Source organism: Dioszegia hungarica (assembly GCF_025882075.1).
Source record: "Dioszegia hungarica strain PDD-24b-2 chromosome Unknown MKK02contig_18, whole genome shotgun sequence".
NCBI classification, from domain to species: domain Eukaryota; kingdom Fungi; phylum Basidiomycota; class Tremellomycetes; order Tremellales; family Bulleribasidiaceae; genus Dioszegia; species Dioszegia hungarica.
Window position 1 is genome coordinate 56,938 of NW_026515775.1, and position 16,589 is coordinate 73,526.

The following is a 16,589-nucleotide window of genomic DNA, read 5'->3' on the forward strand; positions in this document are numbered from 1 at the left end:
ACACCAGCGAGTCTCAAATGTCGTCAAAAGCCAGTCGCGGTCTACGTACTCGCTCATTCAATAGCGGTGAAGTGGTGAGCTCCCCCACTCAGTCCAGCTTCAGATCTTCTACTTTACCGAGCGAAGAGCTTATCGGCTAGGTCTCTCCTAACGCTCTCTCGCCTCCGCCTATCTTCTCGCTCCCCGCCGAGCTGCTCCGCCTGGTCACAGACCATCTCGATGGCCCCTCACTCGTCAAATTCGGCTCTACGTGCAAACTCTACGCGTCACAGATTGATTCCCGACTATGGACGCAGCTGAAGCTGTCGCTCTCTCCTAAGTACGGAATCGAGATCACATCTACCGGGAAGGATACCAGGGATGGGAGTCCGGTCTTGCGCCCATGGACGGCTGCTGAGGGGGGGCGCTGTAGCCATGCGTCGAAAAGAAGGGCTGCGCGAGCTCGTAACCGGGAGGATCAGGAAGGGAGGCGAGAAGGAATGGGCGGCCGTGAGACGGCTCATGATCCAGCCAGAGCCTGGAGGCGTCCACGGAATGGTCCAGGTGCTGGACTTGGTACAGCCAAACCTAGAAAGGTTGGAAATCCTGGGGGTGGCGAAACACCAATTTGGCCCCCCTCAGGTAGCGCCGGGCGAGACGCTGGAGGGAAAACTCCTCGGGATGGACTTCACATTCGGTCGTCTCACGCACATCCACATTCGGCCCGGAGCGCTCTGGTCCGGCGGCATCTGCCAGCTCCTCTGCAGCGCCGCCCCGGCATTGGTCGCCCTCAACGTCGACCTCGTCAGCCACAAGCTGGTGGACGAGGATGATCATACTCGCATCGAAAAGCTTCGTTTCAACCTCAGTGACGATCACGGAGATGACGACTGGGACGCGCACCGCATCGTCACCCAAATCGTCAAGCACAGTCCTCGCCTGCGGCAGGTCATCCTCCCCTTTCTAAATTATCAGGATTTCTCGGACGACGACCTATCGTCTGCGCTAGCCGAGCTCCCCTCGCTCACGGACCTTTATTGGTCAATTCGGGTGGGTGGGCTCATATGCGATGAGGCCATCAGTCGGGGAGGATTCCCGAGCCTCACTCGTTTTTGTTTAGGCCCAAGCAAGTCCCCTAGATGGGAGGAACTCGTAAGTGTGCTTGCGCTGCCGTTTCGTACACCAACGACGTGATATTGAGTTGACAGGCTAGTTTAGTGAACCCGTCGAAATACCCAGTCTAAAGACACTACATTATGACTACTCGGCGGTCGATGGCAATCCCACATCATCAGCTCCACATCCGACGACCGATACTCCCAGCGCAGAGGCTCTGCTGGAGCTCTTGGCTAGCTACCTGCCAGCGGGCGAGCTCGCCACGGTCCATACGCTTAGGAGTCGGGTGGAACTAGGGGATCACGACCTCTTCAAACGGCTCGACGAAATCGAACGAAACGGGGGCACCATGACTGGTGTCGTTTCGTCCTACCACGGCCCGGGAGACGACGAATGTCTAATCCACGCTCGTTTTTACAACAACTTTGCCGAAGTCGCGGACCTTCCCTGGCCGATTGAGGGGTCCATACTGGCGCCCGACCTACAATCTTTCATATATACCGACTGGTCCACCAGAGACTTTAAGAATCGGGCGAAACTGTTCAAGGAACAGTCCGTGGGGTCTTGGCATCACTACACCCTTTACGATTCCAAGACGGTGCCGATGGAGATCATCGAGAAGATGAGGGTCGCTCAGAGAATGAGCAAAGAAGGATGGGAGAAGCGGGGTGTAAAGGTGGGAAAGAAGAAGGCTTGGGGCATACTCCAACGCTGGTATGATAGGCTAGGATGATCAGGATGATCAGTAAGTCCTTTCCACTTTTGATCCACTCGAAGGCTGATGGAGTAGCCCATATTTCAAGGACTGGGTCAAGGTTTCGGACACCGACGAGCGAGAAGCGGTCAACGGGCGGTGAGAAGCTGCTCAGGCGGATGGGGGATTGCGTGTCCTTGCGATGATCTAGAGGGGGAATGTGAGCCCGATCCCGCCCAAAGACATGGATGAAGCTGATATATTAGTCAGCGAGGAGTGTTTCGCGCCCCCTGCTTGCACATAATGTACATCCTTCCTCGAAACCACGGTATCCTCTGCTTGAGTGGATGTATTCTAGTGCGGCCTCACTTCTTTGCAGTGGGAAACGTAACGGATTTGTCGTCCTCTCCCATTGCATGTCTGATCTATCTAATCACTCGTTTGGACGATGATCGTTCTCTGCGATTGGACAGGGATACATCGACGCCGCACAGATACAACTACGCAAATTGCCCTACACTGAAACGGCACACCGAGAGCTCCTCTACCGCCGACATCCTCCCCCTCGCTGCGGCTAACCCGATGACCTCAATCGCTCCTGTTCCACCTCTTCCTCCATCTCCCCTTGTTCTGCCTCGACCGTGGACGCCGGCCGAGTCTTGGCATTCTCCTCCTCCAGCATATTCAGGAACGTCACCCGTTGCCCCCGGCTGAAGTAGTGTGCTGGTTCAGAGCCGTTAACGACGTTCTCGGTGATGATCAGATATCGGATTGACTGAACTCATCAGCTCATTAATGTCCACCGATTGCATTCAGCGCAGAGAAGAGGGACCCACACTATCCGGCACCTCAAACATCGCATCCAGCAGAACCTCCTCCAAAATCCCCCTCAAGCCTCTTGCGCCCCCACCCCGCTGCAATCCCGTCTTGGCGATCTGTCGAATCGCTCCATCCGTAAACTGCAGCTCTGATCCCATCTTCTCAAAGCTGGCCTGATATTGTTTGACCAAGGCATTCCGGGGCTCCGTCAGTATCTGGACGAGATCCTCAATGCTGAGCGGGTGCAGGGTGCTGAGGACTGGTAGTCGGCCGAGGAACTCTGGGATGAGACCGTATGAGGCGAGATCGGCCGTCGTGAGGCCTTTGAGAGGGGTGATAGAGGCAGAGGAGGTGGTTTCGGGAGTGACTGGGGGTTTAGGTAATGGGGCGCCGAAGCCGATGGACTAAACGATCAGCTGCGTCCGGAAGAAGCCAAAAAGGGACTAAGCTTACTCCTTTCCCTAGTCGCCGATTGACTATGCTGTCCAATCCGACAAAGGCGCCGCTGAGGACAAACAAGATGTTGCTGGTATCCACCACAAAAGTCTCCCCCTTCCCGCCTGGCTCATCAGCTGATTCTCTTACCCCAAGAGGTAGTACTCACTGCTCGTTCCCCCACTTCCACCTCCAAATCCAGGTAAGCCCTCTCTGACGCCCTTCTTCCCCGAGCCAGCGCCTGTATTGCCGAACGTCCGGTTCATGGGATTGTTCGGGTCCCATCCTGGCGGGTTCCCAAATGCCGCCTCTGCCTTTGGACTATCCTTTCCACTCCCAGCTCCGCCTGGTCCACTGCTCGGTGTTGACCCGCTGGGTGAGGATGGAGATGATGGCGAGGTAGGAGCGGAGGTGACTGCCGGTGCTTTGGCGGTGAGTGTCAGAGTCGTGCCTTCGAGCAGACGTAGTAGAGCTTGTTGAACGCCTTCTCCGCCCACATCTCGGCCGCCGCCCCACGAGCCAAAGTCGGATCCGCCCCGCCGGGCAAGCTTGTCGATCTCGTCAATGTGGATGATACCGACTCTGCCGATTAGCTTGATTTCAGCTCAGGATATAAGAACAACATACTCCGCCCGTCCAACATCATATTCGGCGTTTTGCAGTAATCGTAATACGCAATTTTCGACATCTTCGCCAACATCTGGTATGGTCAGCTTGTCTGACGCGCTACATCATGGCAAAGGCACAAGCTTACATCCTGCCTGGGTGTAGGTCGTCGCGTCGCAGGATCTGTGAAGTCAGCCTCGTCCGTAACTTGAGCATTCAAAGCTTACGCAAAGGGTACATCCAGCACTCTAGCCAGGGTCTTGGCCATGAGTGTCTTTCCCGTCCCTGTCGGACCGCTGATACGTCAGCTCCCCTCCACTCCCGCGAATGAAGCACTCACACCATCAGCACGTTACTCTTCTCCACCACTACCTCCTCCACCGCCTTTCCCTTTCCTTTCCCCCTCAATCCTTCGTCAAGCTCCGCCTTGGCCCTCATCTCATCTACATCCCGCTCCTTGTCCGCACTCCGCCTCGGCCTGCTCGGCCCAGCCTCATCCTCCCCGAATCGTGCTGTTTTCCGTTTTTCGGCATCGATCCGGTCGCGAGGAGAGTAGTCGAAAGGTGGGGGATACTCATCGGCCTCGTCGGAAATTGGTCTCCGTGGCTTGGCAGGTTTGTTACTTGAAGGGGACATGGAAGGGGGAGCAGGGCGAGCCCCGAAGAAGTAATCGCTCCGATTGATACCGCCATTACGGGCTGTATGGTCAGCTGATATTGGGAGAAGAAACACAGAGGACTCACACCACTGCCCTTCTCTGCTGCGCGAGTTGAGCAGATCGTTCGTCAAGGTTGGATCGGCTCCTTCGCCGTCGCCACCCAATGCCCGGGTGATATCTCGGCGTACCCCATCATCCAGCTCAGCTCCAGCTCGAGATGGGTCTGGAATAGATCCAGCAGGTGAGAAGGAGCTGTCTCTGCGCCTGGTGACCGTAGCTCGCGATAAGGGCGCAGGGGGGACAGGGACCGCCGCTGGAATCTGAGCGGTTGAGGTCTGATCGGCGGTCTCTGGCGGTTGAATCGGCGTGATCCTTAGGTAGTGATTGAAAACGCTATCATATCAGCAGTCTGACCATGGGGGAAGCTCTCTAGAATGCTATAGGAGAAGGGTATCTCACGCAACGCTCAGCACTCGCTTCGCCCGCTCCTGTCCTACGATATATTGGCTCAGATGGTCGTACAGCTGCAGGGTCAGATCCTTCCGAGATCTCTTCCTCAGAGACGCCCAATAGATGTCAACGGACCTGCTTGGGCGATCGCACAGACCACTGCCCCTTCATAGCGCTCCCAGTCCCGCTTTCATACCGGACCCCCACCACTATCCGCCGTGCCCGAGCCAACCGGAAGATCTGCTTCAAATTTGGGTGTTTCAGCATGGTTGAAATCGCTGCTTGCTCGATTCTAACTGATTTCCGTCACCTCTAAGCTCAATGTCAATAGTGATATGCGATATATGTAGAGTACAAAGGAGAGATATAGCTCAGACAACTCATAGAGGCGATGAGTAGGCTTCCGTCGGAGAAGCCCGGCCGGGGGTTCCTGGTTCCGGGGGCATCTGGATAGCGACTTCGGGTGGTTTGACCCTTTCAGATTGTCTTTACGTCTCATCCTATCATCGCATAGTGCGGACCGCTCCCTCATCACGCTATGGCTACCCCTTTGAGGAGATCAAAGAGGCAGAAGGAAGCGCCGGCGAGAGTAGCTCCGGAAATTGGCGCTGAGTCTACGTGGGGTCGGACCAGCCGAGGGGTCAAGAGATCCCAGGGAGATGTGAGTCACCATCTTATCTGGTCGTACGCTTAGAACTCAGCTGATCAGTCAGCTATCGCCCAGAACCCACCCACTCATCTCCCTCTCTTGACTCCCGAAAGAGCTGCTCGCGACCATATCGGACAACCTGGACCGGCCGAGCGCCATTTCGCTCGCCCTCTGCTCCACCCAGCTCTTCTCTGCCTGCGAAGCTCGCATCTGCCGCGAGGTAGATGTGAGCCTCGGCCAGCATTACGGAAAGCTCCCGCTCATACTGCCATTTGCGGAAGGCGGTGAGCGGTACGCGGCGTGGAGGAAGGACGAGGATCGGCAGGAGGAGGATCGATATCGCCTGGCCCTGCGCGAGAAGACCAGAAAGGTCGTCTTGCAGGGCGGGGAGAGAAAGCTGCGGCTTGTCCGAAAGCTCAGTCTCACTCCTCGCCCAGAAGCGCTGGGCTGGATGATCTCCCTCCTCGACGCTGTCTCGCCACACTTGACGTCGCTCGAGGTCAAGGCGCCATCTCATCTCGGGCAACGCAACGACAACCCAAAGCAGTACGAGCTGTTCGACGTCAAACTGCTCGACGCCGGCATCAGTTGTCTTCTCCTAACACACGTCAACATCGGGAACCGGAGCATCCACTACGCCGAAACCATCTTCCTCATTAGCCGCCTCGCTCCCAATATGGTGTCGCTGGACGTGAATATCGACCAATCCATGGAGGAGTGTGGCGGCTGGGAGGAGGACATCTTACCAGAGATGCCCGACGAGCCGGATGGGGACAACAAGCTCCGCTTCCTCCGGCTCGCATTTAGGGACATGACCTTCGCCGACGATGTCGACAATTTGGATGAGTCCAGGGACGAACACCCCATACCATTCCCGGAATATTCCCCACATATTCGTCGCAGCTCGGCAGATTGGGTTCCGAGGGGAAATGGACGGGAGTCGTGCGATCCTTTCGTCATGGACCGGAGGAGCTCCTCCACCTCCGCATCTTGACCCGACTCGTTGAGGTCCTCGATCGCGTCTTTCCAGGCACGGTCTCAGACGAAGACGAGGATGAGGCTCCTTTGGAGATGGACTACACGGCGTGGGACGGAACAGAGCGGCAGAAGGTGTATGAGGAGCGGGACGATCTGATGTGGAGTCATCTCTCGGACTACGAGGGATTGGCGGTACCTCTGGATGTCATCGAGGAGATGCTGGAGGCAGAGGGACTGGAGAAGGGACGCGAGGGAAGAGGGATCGAGATTGGGGATGCCGGATGGCAGGTCGTGCTGGATTGGCGGGAGTCTCATGGAGATAGGGTGGGTACGTAGTCGCGAGAGGATCTGGTAGATCTGCGCAACATGGTGAGCTCTTCTTCCTCAATCGGGAGCATACTCGGAGCTGATCAGGCAGATGGTCTAGACCTTTGTGTATCCGGGCGGAGACAAGCAGAAGAGGCAGGTAGGCCAATTCAACTTTTCGATTTTATTTTCGGTGTGGATAGAGCTGAATACACCTCAGTTAGAATACATCCCCTCTCTTCCCTCCCTTGAAAAACTCTACATCGACATATCCTCTGCTTGGCCCCTCTGTGCACCAGCACCGTCGGCGCTCCCGGACTCCGTATCGTCCAGAATGATGCCAGCACTATCGCGCAGTCTGGCCAATAGTCCTCGTCTGACCAGTTGCGCCGGATAGACGTTATCTTCCACGCGAGAATGATGGACCCATTCGATCGGCTTGATAGCGGTACCATCTCGAGCGTCAACATCGGACATATACGGTCCCTACGGCACAGCGATGAGGAGCTCCTCCACGCTCGACTACTCTACCATCATACAGAGGTAGACGATTGCCCCTATACACACACCAACGACGACACACAAGGTCATGCTGCAGATCACCAGATCGTCTACGCCGCCGTCGGGGGTGTCCTGCGCAACAAGCTCTACCTTTGGGAGCGGGAGGCGTTCTGGCACGAGTACATCACCTTTGAAGGATTGCATGTTCCAGGTCAGGTCCTGCAGGAGATGAGACGCGAGGAGGTCGGGGCGGATGCGTGGACAGGTCGGCAGGTGGAGGTGGGCACGAAGGGATGGCAAGTGCTGGCGGAATTCAAGGCACTGGAGGAGAGGGCGGCAGCACGGCTACAGGCGCACCGAGCAAAGCGGTCTCAACAATGAGTGTGAGTCACTGTTCGATCTTGACGGCTACATCAGCTGACAAGCAGGATGAAGATCCATTCTCTAGCTGCCGAGACCAGACATGGAGCGCCTAACGGAGCAGGTCCGCTACTGCGGAGGACAGTATCCCGAATGGCAGACTGACGATGGTGGTACACTCGACTTTAGACAGGCATGTTGTGTAATCTCATGCGAGCATCTACCTGTATATCCATCCGCTGTACCGGGTACGAAGAGCAGGACAGGCAAGACCAGCAGATCTACCTGGACGCTGACGGCTGCGCCCAAGCAGCAACTGTCATCGCCGGGCCAAGGAATGAGGAGTTGCGCAACCAAGGGTACCAAGAACCTTCACTTCCATCTTCTTTCGCCTTTGCCTTTCATACCATAATCCACCGAAGGGCGGTCATCTGCATGGTCAATCAATAGAAGCTGGAAATATCGGCAGCATGGCGTCTTCAACCTCGGTCAGTGCTCATTGAGGCGATCAAAGGATGCCCCCTCCTTCCACCCATCAATGCCATGACAGACCCGGTCATCATTTTCTTCCTCGCCTTTCCTGTCTGCGTCCCCGTCCCCCTTTTTTCGTCTGCATTCACCTCTGAGACGATCATCATGCTGTCAGATGCGCTAGCTGACACAAGAAGCTCGTCCCCATCACCTCCAAATCTCGCATTACCCTCACATCTCTCCCCCAAGAAATCATCAAACTCGTAGCTCTTCAACTTGATCAAAAATCAGCCATATCCTTATCTGTCGTTGCTCGATCACTACACACACCATCGGAATATCGCGTTTGGCGGGACATCGATGTCTTCCTCAATCCACACCATGGGGAGCGCGTCCTCGTTCAGCCCCATGAGCGCAGCAGCTCAGGCGCGCACGTGGATTGGGCGATCGAGATGGCAAAGGATGCAGAGCAGCGGCATCGGGCTGCGCTTAAGGGGCGAGTGCGCACGCTCCTGGTGGGTCTGGGCGAGCGCAGGATGGGGATGGTGGAGAAGGTCTCGGTCATACCCCGGGAGGGAGCCCTGCTCGGCATCATGCAGCTCCTCGACACGGTCTCGCCAACGCTCAAACGGCTGGAAGTCCTTCCCCAATTCGAGCACGTATTCGACAACCACTGGGCGTCCGAAAATGACCAAACGCTGGACGTCCGGATGCTCAGCGAAACCATCACATTCCCCTTCCTCACCCACCTTCATATCGACGCCGGAGCGATCCGCTTCAACGATTACCTCCTACTTCTTGTCAGTAGGGCGCCCAATCTCATCTCTCTCGATGCGGACCTATCGGGAGAAGCGGAAGTGCCGGATTGGGAGGAAGGTTCCATGGCACCTCTCTTCCCGAACAAGATTGGGGAGACGAAGTTGCAGCGGGTTCGGCTCGTATTCGGTGACGAGGATGTAGAGCGTGATGACAACTACCCGGCCGGTGTCGTCCTCATGGGGAGTCCGCTCCTCCAGCAAGCGTGCCTGCAGGACAACTCCAACGATCAAGATCTAGAGCATATCATCGCTCCGGCCATCAAAGGGTCGCGGTGCCTAAGCGAGCTCGACTGGAGCATCACACTCAATGACTTCACGCACTGCTACTCCGGTACGGATGCGGGGCTCGTCTCGCTGCAACGACTAGTCTTAGGGTCAGGATGGTCCTCTGCCTTCGATCCAATACTCCACCTGGTGGGTTAATGGGCGGTATCATAGGCAAATGACACCGCTGAAAACCAGTTCAAACTCGAATGCTTCCCGCACCTTCCAGCCCTCGATACGCTCTACATCGTGATTCATCCGAGTAAAACACTTACATCGGCGATCATCCCGGCTTTTCCCGAGCCAGCCCCCTGCTTTAGCATGCTGCCTTCCTTCGCCTCGGCGCTACGCGCATGTCCTCGCCTATCAACTCTGCATGCTATATCCCACTCAGCGGGAGAGTATCTTCGAGGACCGCCCCTGCGGCACGGCGCGTCCTACTGGTATCATTCGATCCTTCACACACGGTAATGAAGAAGTCCTTCACGCTCACCTCCTTCTCCGTTACATGGAGAGGGCGGATGTTCCTTCCCCCTTTCCCCCCCACCGGTCAAATAGTCCCGACAACTACATCGAGTATGCCGCTGCGGACGGTTCCCAGCGCCAACGTCGATTCGATCGCCATTACGAGGGCTATCAGGACTTCACGGACTACAAGGGGGTCAAGGTGCCCATGTGGGTCCTCCAGAAGATGAGGCGGGCGGAGGGAGTGGAGTACGGCGGCTGGGAAGGTAGGGGTATCGAGGTGGGCGATAAGGGATGGAAGGTACTTCAGGATTGGAAGGCGGGATATGACAAGGAGAAGGCTGCCGAAGGAGCTAAGTAGGGACAAGTGTAAGCAGTGAGTCGCGCTTGTCCGCATAGTGCAGGGAATATTAGCGTAGAGCTGATAGTGCAGGGCGCACGTTACAATGCTTTCCCCTCAACATCCCTCATTCTCCCGATTCCAGTCCCTCCACAACAAATCTATCCATCACAATAATCGCGTTTCAGTCGGCAGTATCAACTCGGGATGGGCAACGACGTGTGGGGCGGGCGGGCGGACTGTAACAGAGCTGCCGTGCTGGGGAGGGGGTCTGGTATCAGATGGGGAATCTACGAGCCAGAGCGATGTGAAGACAGGGGTGTTTATGCAGCGAAGAATCATCGACACTGGAGCTTTTGTAAGCGCAGCTGCTGCGCTTCCCTTCTATACGGACCAGAAATGCACCCACTCAGCCGGAAATCCGGAATTCGGAATTGGCCGGACGAGGAATGAGGAGTTTCGAAGTCCAGTCAGCTCTGCGTTCCTTCTCAACTTTCCGTTTGTACCTCAACTCAATCATATCACCTCGTCTTCGGCAGCCTTATTGTCAGCAGGGAGCTGTAGGAGGGATTGCTGAGGCGTCAACACAACGTCAAAATGGTTTCCCAAGCCAACGTGAGTGATGCGATAGAGGTCATTTACATCTCTCTTAAACACTTCCCCTGCCCTCGTCTGCTCTCTCAGCTTGCTTGCCCATCAATTATCTTCGCATCCAGCTGACAGGTCAAGACCGCTTCCAACGCCAACATCGCGCCGGTCAACCTCCTGTCGATCCCGAAAGAGGTCCTGACGCAAATTTGCCTCTTGGTTGATCGCGAATCCGCAATCTCCCTATCCCTCGTTTGCCGCCACCTCCACTCCCCCGCCGAGCACGCCATATGGAGGGAGCTCAATATCTTCCTCAATCCGCACCACGGCTCATACGTCCTTGTCCAACCTTACGGCCGCAGCGGACATGGCCCGCACGTCAGCTGGGCGCAAGCCGAGGCGTTGCGGGCCGAGAACAGGCACCGTGATGCCCTTCGCGAGAGGGTCAACGAGCTCATCATGGGGCTCGGAAAGAGGCGTCTCGGGTACGTCGAGAAGGCCAGCATCATCCCAAGGCCCGGCGCCCTCATGGGCATCCTCCAACTCCTCGACCTCCTCTCCCCCACACTCAAGGCGCTCGAAATCAACGCGCCGCTCAAGCACGTCTTTGAGACGGAATGGACGCCCAAAACGTACGATACGCTCGATATCCGCTTCATCGGGTGCGGTGTCGTATTCCGGTCGCTCACGCACCTTCGGATCGGTAAGGGCGCAATTCGGCACGTCGAGTTCCTGCTCCTCCTCGTCCAGGCCGCCCCCAGTCTTACAGATCTCGATGCGGATATCGACCACCGCATGGAGGCCGGCAAATGGGACGCCCAGATGGTCCCAAGTTACTCGCCGGACGTTGGCGATACGGAGATACGGAGGTTGCGGTTATGCTTTCGCGATCGGACGGGCGCCCCTCAAGGCGCCTCCCACCCTATCATTTCGGTCATCGAGAGCAGTCTGTGTCTGCAACAGCTGGCGTTGCATTACAACGGGTCGCAAATCACCGTCGCATCCCAGCTCATGGACGCGCTGGACGACAAGGCTGATCTGACGGATCTCGACTGGTCCGTAACCCCCAAGCGCTTCTCCGAATTGGCGTCGACCTTGCAATACGGCCTGCCTTCTCTCCGCAGACTAGTCTTGCACGTACCCGCGCACAACGCCGATCCCTATATTGAGCTGGTAAGCGTCTCTTGATATCAATCGCTATATATTAGCTGACGAGCAAAGTTCGAGAGCGGGCTGGCGGACTTCTCTGAGCTCGAAACTATCTGCATCGTCTGCAACTCCGAGGACAATCTGCGCGACACCGCTACAACCGACTTTCCAGAACCAGCAGCCTGCATCGGCATGCTTCCCTCCTTCGCTTCCACCCTGCGCTCCCTCCCAAAGTTCACGGCCATCAACCCCATCGCCAAGGCTAGCCTTCCCGCCGACTCCTGCATCTTCCAGCACCTCGACGCGCTCGAGCTCTCCGCCAAGCCTGTCGGTTTCGTTCGCTCCTTCTCCTCCTCATACGAGGGCGACGAGCTGCTCCACGCGCGGCTCTACATGCACAGCTTCGAGCTCTCCGACGTGCCCTTGCCCGTTGGTCCTCTACCCCTCGTCTATCATCCCAAAAAGCAAGTTCAATACACTGCCTCGGACGGCTCGGAGCGGCTCAAGACGTTTGAGTGGCGGGCGGAGGGATCTTGGGTCAATCTCACCGACCTTTCGGGACACGCGGTGCGTCTGGAAGTCCTGAAGAAGATGAGACAGACGGAGGGGATCGCCGTGGGCGAGTGGGAAGGGCGAGACATGGAGGTTGGCAAAAAGGCTTGGAAGCACGCGTCGCATTTTATCAAGTGGAAAGAGGCTGGGGGAAAGGTCGAGGCGGAGCCGGAGGCGGGCGTGTTTGTTGACGTGGACGAGGTGGAACAGAGCTCCGAGGAGGAATATTGAAAGTAAAGGTGAGTTATCATTGTTCTTTGGCGCGATTTGACGCTGACTGAGCAGTTCCATCGCGTCAACCACCATGCCCTTTACGTCGACCAACAATTCAGAATGATCGCTGTGTATACGTCATTTCCATGTAAGATCGACCAGACCTCGCCGGATCCTTCGGACCCCCTCTCCACTCGGTCCTCTCCGCTCGCTCACTCTTCCGTTTCACAGAATAGCGCCGAACCGATTCCGCGGGCGACATTTCAGACTCGTTGATTCAGCCCGGGCCATATGACTTCTCCAGTCAAACAAAGCTGAGTATTTATGCATTGTGTAGATCAGTCTAGGCCATCAGATAGGTTGCTGCGTACAGGTTCGCACGATAACAGAGCGCTACGGCTGCTGGGCTCCTGCTGTGACTCAAGCTTGAATGGCTGAGGAATATGGAGTCGACGACGACGAACAACCAATTGATCGAGCTCATCTCATCTTTTATGTACCATCTCATTCAAACACCTTTCCTCGACTAGCCCACACCGGATCGCTGGTACTGCCAGACATCGGCTCTGTCTGTCGTGCTATAATGGTTTCTACAGCATCAGTGAGTGGGCAAGGTAGTGATTCCCTCCTTCCTCCTTTCCGGCTTGTTCGGCTATCCGGTGTATCCCGCAAATACATACTGACGCCTCAGACTCCCCAGATCCCCTCCATCCCCGCCATCAACCTCCTATCTCTGCCTCCGGAGTTCCTCACCTCCGTCGCACTCCAGCTGGACGGAAAGTCAGCGGTCGCGCTTTCTACCACATCCCGTTAGCTTCACACTCCCGTCCAGGCCCGGCTTTGGCAGGAGGTAGACCTCTCCCTGTCACCTCATTATGGCAAGCGGGTGCATATCACGCCACTTTTTTCCGGTTATCCGGCGTACCAACAATGGGCGGCGGATGAGGCGACGGAAACGGAGGAGACTCAGGAGAGGCAGAACGCCGCAATGCTGCGGCGGATTACGAGACTGAGGGCGCTTCTGGCGGACGGGCGAATGGGGCTCGTGAAAGACCTGTCGGTCGTGGTCGATGACGGATCGATCGCGGAGGTGTTCAGCCTACTCTGCGACATATCCCCCACCCTCAGAAAGCTCTGTATCAGCCCGGTCTTCGATCACATGCGGGATTCGGAGCGGTCCGCCTCGCACGAGGACCTCTTCAACGTCAACGGCTTCATCCGCTCGGATATGGTCTTCGCGTCGCTGACCCACCTTCGTATCACCCGCGGAGTGGTTCATCGAGCCACTGCGCTTTCATCACTCGTCGCGGCAGCTCCCGGCCTCATCCATCTCGATGCGGCATTCGAGTGTGAGGTCGACGCTGCAACTCGGGAGGAACTCCTCGCACCAGGCTATGTAGCGCCCACTACTGCAACAGCTCTGCGGAAGCTCAAGCTACGCTTCGTCGGCCTCAGTCGCGGCGAAATCCCCTCCACCTTTCAGCACCCAGGCATCTCGCTCATGGCGAGGAGTCCGCTACTGCGGCAAGTCTCTCTCTCTTCAGACGACAGAGAGCAGCCTGCCCCACTTCAGTCCGCGATGGCGTTGAAGGACAAAGCTCACCTGATGGACGTCGACTGGTCGAACACTTTGGCTGACTTCCTCGCTGTCTCGCGGCAAGTCGACTTGGAGCTTCCCTCCCTCCGGAGACTTATCGTGAAGGGGGAGCAGTACATGTCCGATCCACATCTTGAGATGGTGAGCAGGGAGGCGTCTCGTAACTGAAGCCCCGCCCTTGACAATAGTACTCCGCTGATCCTCTCAGCATGAATACTGCCTACCCAATTTACCCGGGCTCGAGACACTTTATATGCTGTACGACACCGATGTGGCGGTCGACAGGATTGAGGACACAGCTTTCCCGGATCCTTCTCCCCTGTCTGGCATAGTGCCAAAATTTGCCACAAATCTTCGCAACGCCCCTTCCCTACGGTACATAAACATCCTCTACTCCGACACCATTCCGAACGGCTCATGCATCTTTACGCATCTCGATCGATTCTCGTCTTTGCCCAAGCCAACGGGTCTGATACGTTCATTCTCTCACAACGGCGCGGAACTCCTCCACGCACGGCTCTACACGCACTATATCGTGAAGTCGGACACCTCCCAATCTCTCTGCTCGCATCTACGGGCGCCGTCGCGTCATTCGGACTACCGTCACGTTCGTTATACCGCGGCGGACGGGAGGGACCGAGTCAAGTATTTCGAGTGGTTCCCTCAGCCCGCGTGGCTCAATTTCACCCACTATGAAGGGTATGCAGTGCCCCTCGAGGTCATCAAGAGGATGAAAGAGACGGAAATGTGGGAGGCGGAGATGAGGGAGGCGCAGATGAGTGAGGCGGAGATGAGTGAGGCGGAGACAAGTCAGACGGAGGGAGCTCGCAACAGAGCATGGGAGGGGCGGCAGATCGAAGTCGGGGTTAAGGCGTGGAAGCATCTAACAAATTGGGTCAAATGGAAGGCATGGACGGAGGCGGGGAGGACAAACACGGTGAAGATCGAGTTGCCGGGATATTAAAAAGTCAAGGGAGAAATGGCGAGGGAGGCGGGATACCCCTTGGCCTGAGGTGAGGAGTCTTACGTTCACCGCGCCTTTCGATATTGGGCTGACGAGCAGAGTGTCTTCATTATGTATATCGGCGTTCTCTTACGCTTAGCTGCAGAGAGACACGTCGACATCCGCATATACATCATCGCTCCTGAGGAATCGAATGCTCGCCATAAATCAAGATCAATACTGATACATCCCCACATACCCTAACCTAGGCGATCCCAAGCATCCTGATCCTCCTCCGTCAACTCCTCCCTCCCCTGCCCCGGCCTGACCGTGACACCCTGCCTGGCTGGCTGCTCCCTATCACCGCTTGATCCCCTACTGCCCCGATCCCGATCCGGCTCATCCGCATATAACGGCTCATACCTTCCGCCACCTGCCAGCGTTCTCCGTCCGTTGCTGTGAAGAGGCAAGATAGGTGCAGATCGGCTGTCGAGCGTACGCTCGGCGGCTGCTTCTTCGTCGGAGAAATCCAGGTCCATGTCGAGTGCGTCGGGGCGGGCTTGGGAGAGATCGATTGGTTTTGGGGGATTGAAGATGGAGTGGCCGGATCTTAGGGTCAGCAAGTACTATTGCAGTGTCGGGCTATTGTAATCGGGATGCAGAGAAGGAACAAAGGAGGCCGGAAAGGCCACGTACCTTCTCAAGATGTTGACAATGCGGAGGAACTGTACCCCGTTCCTTATAACGAGCAAGATCATGTCCAGATTCTCCTCAGCTGTGATCATCAGTCTTTGACCACCTCCAGATGAGGCGGAAGCATAAGAGAGCGACACGTACACATGGAGCTATCAGAGCAAGGGCTTGTAAAGACCACAATGAGCGTGATGGAGCAGAATAGGACAAGGAGGAGGTCGATGACGTTTAAGGGGGTCATAGGGTATTTCTGGGGTCTCAGCGTTCACATTGCCTTTGCCAGCACTGTGACAAGATATAGTTCGGCGCCCAGCTGCGACGTACCTTGCCGTATGCGATCCATCTTGTCCCGACCTCGATAACCATCAGAGCATTGATGACGATTTCGAGGATATGCCACGTTATTGACGGGCATCCATCTGCCTCTGTCAGTCTGCACCTATGATTTTCTCCTTCCCAGACCCTCATCTTCCCCTCGAGAGCCTCCATCACGACCTGGGCTGCTGCGCACAGCGGGAGTCGGACGTGGGGGATGAGATCCAGCAGAATTGACAACTCACGTCTTGCCATCAAGCTCATGACCACAGTGACCATACTCAGACTCATCATCACGAAATAGAACAGCACATAGTACCGGCTGAAGATGATCCTATTTGCCAGCCCGCGAAGCTTTTCTGAGGTGGGCAGATGATACGGCGAGCGGGACGGCTGGGGTTGATTCGGGTTCCCATTGTTTACGCTGAGAAACGATGTCGTGGGCTCGTCATCTATATCGTCCGGTAGCTCGAACGACGCTGGTGTGAGCGAGTTGTCTGGGCGGGACATTCTAGCCTCTGGGAGATCCTGCTGCAGGTGATAATGTATGTAAGAGCGATAGCAAGGTCATCTCCCTCAAGATCTCCCTTGACCTCTCTTCCCGTTTTGCGGAATGAGGAGCAAAGGCAT

At 56.4% G+C, this 16,589-nt stretch overlaps 5 protein-coding genes across 5 annotated transcripts; 3 read left to right on the forward strand and 2 right to left on the reverse strand.

The window, feature by feature from the left end:
- Positions 1–414: 414 nt before the first annotated feature.
- On the forward strand, positions 415–1,952 carry MKK02DRAFT_39075 (uncharacterized protein; the record flags this gene model as incomplete). The annotated part of the gene is made up of 4 exons (XM_053090426.1): positions 415–1,029; positions 1,193–1,771; positions 1,824–1,840; positions 1,886–1,952. 4 exons carry the CDS (start codon positions 415–417, stop codon positions 1,950–1,952), a joined length of 1,278 nt encoding a protein of 425 aa, XP_052943159.1.
- Positions 1,953–2,363: 411 nt separating this feature from the next.
- MKK02DRAFT_29010 (P-loop containing nucleoside triphosphate hydrolase protein) lies at positions 2,364–5,024 on the reverse strand (the record flags this gene model as incomplete). Its single annotated transcript, XM_053087686.1, has 11 exons — positions 2,364–2,564; positions 2,626–3,012; positions 3,062–3,168; positions 3,213–3,625; positions 3,671–3,743; positions 3,798–3,832; positions 3,877–3,945; positions 3,990–4,347; positions 4,393–4,700; positions 4,767–4,831; positions 4,893–5,024. 11 exons carry the CDS (start codon positions 5,022–5,024, stop codon positions 2,364–2,366), a joined length of 2,148 nt encoding a protein of 715 aa, XP_052943160.1.
- Positions 5,025–5,295: 271 nt separating this feature from the next.
- MKK02DRAFT_29011 (uncharacterized protein) lies at positions 5,296–12,429 on the forward strand (the record flags this gene model as incomplete). The annotated part of the gene is made up of 15 exons (XM_053087687.1): positions 5,296–5,418; positions 5,482–5,690; positions 5,773–6,235; positions 6,259–6,712; positions 6,803–6,850; positions 7,088–7,559; positions 7,620–7,675; positions 7,745–7,989; positions 8,220–9,254; positions 9,499–9,849; positions 9,923–9,945; positions 10,003–10,455; positions 10,488–10,524; positions 10,639–11,670; positions 11,719–12,429. The coding sequence occupies 15 exons, from the start codon at positions 5,296–5,298 to the stop codon at positions 12,427–12,429; spliced, it is 5,712 nt and encodes a 1,903-aa protein (XP_052943161.1).
- Positions 12,430–12,994: 565 nt separating this feature from the next.
- Positions 12,995–14,972, forward strand: MKK02DRAFT_39079 (uncharacterized protein; the record flags this gene model as incomplete). The annotated part of the gene is made up of 4 exons (XM_053090427.1): positions 12,995–13,012; positions 13,103–13,220; positions 13,266–14,149; positions 14,217–14,972. 4 exons carry the CDS (start codon positions 12,995–12,997, stop codon positions 14,970–14,972), a joined length of 1,776 nt encoding a protein of 591 aa, XP_052943162.1.
- A 239-nt stretch (positions 14,973–15,211) lies between these two features.
- MKK02DRAFT_18347 (uncharacterized protein) lies at positions 15,212–16,469 on the reverse strand (the record flags this gene model as incomplete). The annotated part of the gene is made up of 5 exons (XM_053085929.1): positions 15,212–15,560; positions 15,648–15,726; positions 15,789–15,894; positions 15,969–16,067; positions 16,140–16,469. 5 exons carry the CDS (start codon positions 16,467–16,469, stop codon positions 15,212–15,214), a joined length of 963 nt encoding a protein of 320 aa, XP_052943163.1.
- Between the last annotated feature and the right edge of the window lie 120 nt (positions 16,470–16,589).